General features: G+C 42.7%; 1 protein-coding gene across 1 annotated transcript in view; it reads left to right on the forward strand.

Moving 5' to 3' along the window:
* The window catches only part of Dennd6a (DENN domain containing 6A), a 52,687-nt gene that overhangs the window by 43,277 nt on the left and 2,670 nt on the right, over nt 1-6,740 (forward strand). Inside the window, exons 16-18 of the mRNA XM_021203327.1 lie at nt 5,752-5,805; nt 5,906-6,015; nt 6,355-6,457. Of these exons, the coding sequence (XP_021058986.1) occupies nt 5,752-5,805; nt 5,906-6,015; nt 6,355-6,457 (267 nt within the window). The remainder of the gene's footprint in view (nt 1-5,751; nt 5,806-5,905; nt 6,016-6,354; nt 6,458-6,740) is intronic.

Consider the following 6,740-nt stretch of genomic DNA (forward strand, 5'->3'; position numbering starts at 1 on the left):
CCGCCTGCCTCTGCCTCCCGAGTGCTGGGATTAAAGGCGTGCGCCACCACGCCCGGCTTCTATGAACATCTTAACTAGTGTGTTAAAGTTGTTTTTACTAGATGCTTATGTCACTTATCCAAAGACAATTTACTACCAAATTGCTACATTAGATGTCAATCAGTCAACATGCAGACCAATTTATCCTAAAGGTATAATAGTCACTTTTGGTGATTGTTCTTTTTTGTTTGGTTGGTTTTTGAGACAGTGTCTCTCTGTGTCTCTCAGTCCTGAACTCACAGAGATTCTCCTGCCTCTGCCTCCTAAATGCTGGAATTAAAGGCACGTACTTTGGTGATTGTTCTATGGATTCATGGTATAGCATCCATAGAACAAATCATTACAAGTGGTGCAAATACCCAAAGATCAGGTTAGGTTTGTGTTAGCTGTTACAGGTTCTGATATAAATCCTCACAATATGTGCATAGCTTGGTCCAGTGCTTCATCAGAAATTATTAGTGGAGGATGTCAGATGCAGCAAAGAGAAAAAAACATTCAGAAATGCTCCTTCAAATGCCCTTTTGATCATGGTGCTGTTGTCTCTTACTGAGAAGAGCTGTGCACATTCTTCAGGAGGAAGCTCTTGAGTAGGTGGGTGGGGAGGTGCTTTCTGCATGATTCAGCCAATCCCATTCTAGTTTATGGTTTTCTTCATGATGCTTTCACATCTTTCCTTCTCCTAAATACCATCTTCTTCAGACTAGGAGCTCTTCTTCTTTCCTCCAGTAATGTGGTGATCTAGTTCAGAAGCTCTCTCCATGTCTGGTGCCTAGGAGTGAGGAGGCTGCTCTAGTGAGAGCAGCGGCTCCTCCATCAGGTTCATACTAGGTTCCCTCAAGTATTTGTCTACATCACCCTTACAAATAGAAACCAAGGCTGGAACTTTGTTCCTGTCTCTCTTATTGCTGAGGTATACCAGCAGCCCTGCAGGTTGCTCTCTTATAGCACACTATCCACTTTGTGACAGGGACCCGGAGGGCAGCTGTGTCTCTCTGGTCAGGGTCAGTGAAGGGGAATTGGACTCTAGTGGATTGGCCTGATGTTGCTTGTATTCTAATGCTAGTTAGTATTGGTTCCTCAAGATCTTGTTGCCCAAGAGATGAGAGAGTCCTCATATAGACCCAAGTGACCTTGCCCCCAAGATATTTCTAATTGCTGAATAAAGATGCCAACAGCCAATAGCCAAGAGATATAGGCAGGTTTAGGGTTCCTGGGCCTGTGGGGTGAGAGGAGAGAAAGGAAGAGGGGAGAGAAGCCGCTATGGGTTAGGAGTTGTGAAAACACGGCCCCAAAGGCTGGCCATATGGAGTTAAGAAAAGCCCAGATGAAACATAGTAAGTAATAACTCAGGGTTATCTATTAAAAATTAGATTCTAGTAGCATAGAGGGCAGATATCTGCCCAGCCCTAGTGCTGTTTAAGGTTTATTATAAAGCTATGTATGTCTTTTATCTGGAAAATAAATGATCAAAGGTGGAGTAACCCCCCACCCCCACCCCAGCCCCAGGATTGGAAATACAAATGATTACAACAGTGCACTGTCTTGGCCCAAGTGGGTCAAAGCAGGGAGTACATGTGTCTCGTTACATACATTTTCTGAACTAGTCTGTGGTGAGATTTTATATCATGTCTGAGTTTTGTACTTAAAGAGGTCACCCTAGAGTTTTTTCTGTCTCTGCTGTTTGTTTATTTTTGTTTTGTTTGAGACAGAATCTCACTATGTAGCCCTGGCTGACCTGAAAATCACTATGTAGATTAGGATGGCCTCCAGCTCACAGAGATACACTTGCTTCTGCCTCTCAAGTCCTGGGATTAAAGACATGTGCTACCGTACCTGTTTGATACTGGTTTTTGGGGTTTTTTTTTTTTTTTCCTTTCTTTTTGAACAGGTTGATACCACATCCAGGAAGCTATATAACTCTGAAAAGGAACCTTAGCACATCCTCATTCTGATGTAGGGTAGCCTTTAACTATTTGTGGAATAAATAACTAGATAATACAGCCATTCTAAGAAACTTAGAGGAGTGAGATAAATATCAGCAATATGACAGTGTCTTGGTCTGGAAATTGCATCATTACCTTTATGTAGTTGCTATAGAATCTACAAACATTATATAAAAGCAACCTGAAGATCTTTGATGTTCACTTTAGAAAGAAAGTATTCTTTCTTGGCTTGGGGATAGTATTTTGATCCATTTAAACCTGTGTTATGCTGAGGATGTGATTCAGTGGTACAGTAAGCATTAGTGAGACCTTGGATTTGAGGCCTAGAATCAAACCACATTTTTTTGATACTTAGAAGTATAGGCTAAGGTGGGCCTGGCGATTCACTTCTGTATTCCTAGCACTCAGGAGGCTGAAGCAGGATTGTCACAAGTTGAAAGTTAGCCGAGGCTGATGCTGTCTCACAAACAAAAAACAAACAACTCGTACAACAGACCAATCAAAATGCAGAGATGTGGAGCCCAAATCCACAACACAGTTCCTCCACGGTGTGTGTGCGCGTTAAGGCTTAGGGATCATCGTGTAAGAGGAAGTAGAAAGAGTGTAAGATCTAGAGAAACAGGAAGTTTGCTGTGAGGTTTCATCTCTTAGAAACACCAGAGGCTACCTACACTCATGAAATCTCACCACTGTGGCTGCCTAAACATGACAGGAACAGTGACAGTGAAGACACTAGTAGGCATGCTCACGTGGGAGAGACGACAAAACTGTAGGCAAAAGGAATGATGAGTGTGGAAGAGATGGTCTTCCCTAGGGAAAGGCACACCAGCTGGTTATCCAGTACCAGGTAGTTAGTTAGACCTGAACACATACAAACAAGTACTAGTATACAGGAAGAACAGGTGGTACTCTGTGTGTGTGTTTAAATACACACACACACACACACACACACACACACACACACACACACACACTCCAAAGCTAAAGAGGCCATGAATTTAAAAAGACACAGGGTGGGCTGGTAGTTATATATGGAAGGTTTGGGAGGACAAAAGAGAAATTGGGGAAATGATGTAATTAAAATCCCAATTTAAATAAATAGCAACAATTGAACTCAAATTCAAATAGAGTCTGGCTAGGTTGCTTAGCTTTCTGAAGCTCCAGTTTCCCAGCAGTTTCCTTAGCACAACATGTTTCAAGGATTATAAGAGAGGAAGCATCTACAGTGGTACGTATACTTTCTGACATAGCATGCTTAATAATTGTCATTAAAATTATATGTGGCTGGAAAGATGGCTATGCAGTTAGAAGCTTGTTGCTCCTACTAAGGACCAGAGTTCTGTCCTAGCATCCATTTTTAGAGGTTCAAAACTTCCTGTTGTTCTAACTTTAGGGCATTCAGCACCATCTTCTGGTATCTATGAGTATTCTCTCTCTCTCCTTCCCTTCCTCCCTTCCTCCTTTCCCCTTCTCTCTCTCTCTCTCTCTCTCTCTCTCTCTCTCTCTCTCTCTCTCTCACACACACACACACACACACATACACACACACACACACACACACACAAATAAGAATTAAAAAAAAATAATCTTTAAAATATATATGAGCAGGAAGCAGAGGTAGACAGATCTCTGAATTAGAGGCCAGTCTGGTTTACAGAGCAAGTGCCAGGACAGCCAGGGCTACACAGAGAAGAAGGATGGATGGATGGATGGATGGATGGATGAATTTAGAGCCAGATAGAGTAGCATAGTCCTATAATTACAATTGGTAGTAGGAGGATCATGAGTTCAAGGAGAGCTAGGAGTATATAGCCAGACCCCATCTCCACAAAACAAACAAGGGCTGGTGAGAGGGCTTGGAAGTAAAGGCAGTTGCTACACAAGCCTGGCAACCCATTCAATCCCTGAGGCCCGGATGAAGATGGAAGGAGAGAGTCAGCTCCAGAGTTGTCCTCTGACTTCCACGTGTATGCCATGGCACTTAAATCCACACATGTCATGCACTTACAAATATTATAAAAGACAAAGCTATGAACTGGGCACAGTGCCATGTACCAGCTCCTTGGGAACCTAAGGTGGAAGGATAACTTGAACCCATGAGTTCAAGATCAGCTTTGGCAATACAACAAGCCACCAATCTCAGAAAGAAACAAAGCAAAACTAAAATTAGTCTGTTCTGAGTGTCCACGCCTTTGTTAGATTTTGTTGAAACATGACTTCCCAAGTCATTTTAACCGGAACAGTCTTTTGTAGGAAATGGTGAAAGCATTGAAGGTGGGGGGTGAGAATACATTAATATAATCGCTTAAAATTATTAAAAAACAAAACACCTGGACTCACTTTTTCCCCTTATATATTCACAAGACCTGTCACTTTTATGATTCCATGAAGCATGAAGTTTTTTACCTTACCAACAAGCAAGTGATTAGTTCTGCAGTAGACACCAGCAAGGTGTCCTTTAATTCAGTTCTGATGATAATCTACCTGGCTGTAGCTTCAGATCCCAAATGCTGAGGGTTGGGTTCTTGATGATGCTCTGTTCCATCTTAGATGCCAATCACAAGCTCTAGTCTGTGATTACTGATCCATTCTAAATCCCATAATCCCCTTCTGGGGGTTTCACTGATTTACTTGAATGACTCAGGGAAACACTGATGTTAATTGGTTTATTATACAGAACATTACAAAGAGTTCAGAGACTAAAGCTTGCACGACATCTCTGTATGTGCCACCTCTATGAATGCCATGGTTCTATCTTAGAACTCTTTAACCCATGGTTTTTGCGTTGCTACAGAGACGTCCTTGCGTAAGCATGTCTGAAGCATGGGTACCTGTGTTCACTGTCCCTGGTGCAGTGGGCGGTCCGAGTCAGCAGAGCCTGCATAAGCATGACTGAAGCATGGGTACCTGTGTTCACTGTCCCTGGTGCAGTGGGTGGCCAGAGTCAGCAGAGCCTGCATAAGCATGACTGAAGCATGGGTACCTGTGTTCACTGTCCCTGGTGCAGTGGGTGGCCAGAGTCAGCAGAGCCTGCATAAGCATGACTGAAGCATGGGTACCTGTGTTCACTGTCCCTGGTGCAGTGGGTGGCCAGAGTCAGCAGAGCCTGCATAAGCATGACTGAAGCATGGGTACCTGTGTTCACTGTCCCTGGTGCAGTGGGTGGCCAGAGTCAGCAGAGCCTGCCTGTCAGATCCCTCCTGGAGTTGTGATCCAGAGCCTTTCTGAAACGGAGGTCTCCATCTGCCTTCAGACCAGATAGAGTAGAGAGCTCCTGGCTAGCAACTGCTACGTAGAAAGGCCATGGAAGACTTAAGTGGTCTTTGTAACATACTATGGGAGTGCAATTCTGGATTCTGTGAATTGCCTGTAGTAGGAAGTTACAAGTTTCACCCAGAGGGGCTGGTGAGATGGCTCCGCGGGTAAGAGCACCGACTGCTCTTCCAAAGGTCCCGAGTTCAAATCCCAGCAACCATATGGTGGCTCACAACCATCCGTAACAAGATCTGACTCCCTCTTCTGGAGTGTCTGAAGTCAGTTACAGTGTACTTACATATAATAAATAAATAAATCTTTAAAAAAATATTTTAAAAAAAAAGTTTCACCCAAAAACTGGGTGAAAAAAGGCTGTGTGTGTGTGTGTGTGTGGTGTGATGTCATAGTATCACTTGGACAACTATTTTATTAAAATGTAAGTTCCCTTAAGTAAGACTGTAAGAACACCGTACATACAAACATACATACATTTATTTATTTATTTTTGCTTCAGGAAAGATATGTGGCAAGCTTGATGCCTTTGCAGAAAAGTATTTCTCCATGGAAGGTAAGTGATATTCAAGCAATTTCCTCTTTCTGTTGTCTAGCTATACTTTACTTCGTTGAATAGACCAGTTCCTTATTTCTATTTATGCCTTGTTTTCTAGAGCCCACCCCAGTTACGGCAGTTCCTTCCAGAAGAATTTATGAAAACACTTGAGAAAACGGGGCCTCAGCTCACCTCTGGAATAAAGGGCGACTGGATTGGACTTTACCGGTTAGGCTCTTATTTTCCTCCTAGCTGTGGATCTTTGCTTTAAAAAAACCCTAGTTGAAAACCAAGATATTCATATCGTATGGGTTTCTGAACTATAAGAAAGGAAGGAAAGGCTGGTATGGTGGTGTATGTCTATAATCCAGACACTTGGGAGGTGGAGCCAGGAGGACCCAGAGTCAGCTTCCTAGCCAGTTTGTTTTCCCAGGCTTCAGAGCAAGCCTGGACTACTTGAGTCCCTGTTTGTTCTTGTTGTTTTGTTTTGCTTTGTTCTAAGAGGGGGATTTTGAAACAAGAAATAAATCTTAACTAAAGTTTGCTTTTTTAATATTTATTTTGTAGGCAGTTTCTAAAGTCTCCAAATTTTGATGGCTGGTTCAAGACCCGGCGGAAAGAAATGACTCAAAAACTGGAGGCACTTCATCTAGAAGCTCTTTGTGAAGAGGTCAGAAAAAAGTGTATTAGTACATGCAAGTTTTCAGAGTACAAAAGTATTCTTAGAGGTTTAGAGTAATACTCGGATGGTACTTTATTATATTTATGTACTTATTCTGTGCGTATGTGTGTGTGCATGCATGCTGCAGTGTGAGTATGATCTGGAGGACACATTTCAGGGCCAGTGTTCCTTTTCCCCCATGCAGGTTCCAGGTCTAACCTGGGGTATCTGTTTCGTCAGTAGTGTCTTTATCCACAGAGCACTACTTTATTATACATAGTACCAACAGCTA

The sequence above is a fragment of the Mus pahari genome, chromosome 8 (genome assembly GCF_900095145.1).
Source record: "Mus pahari chromosome 8, PAHARI_EIJ_v1.1, whole genome shotgun sequence".
NCBI lineage: Eukaryota > Metazoa > Chordata > Mammalia > Rodentia > Muridae > Mus > Mus pahari.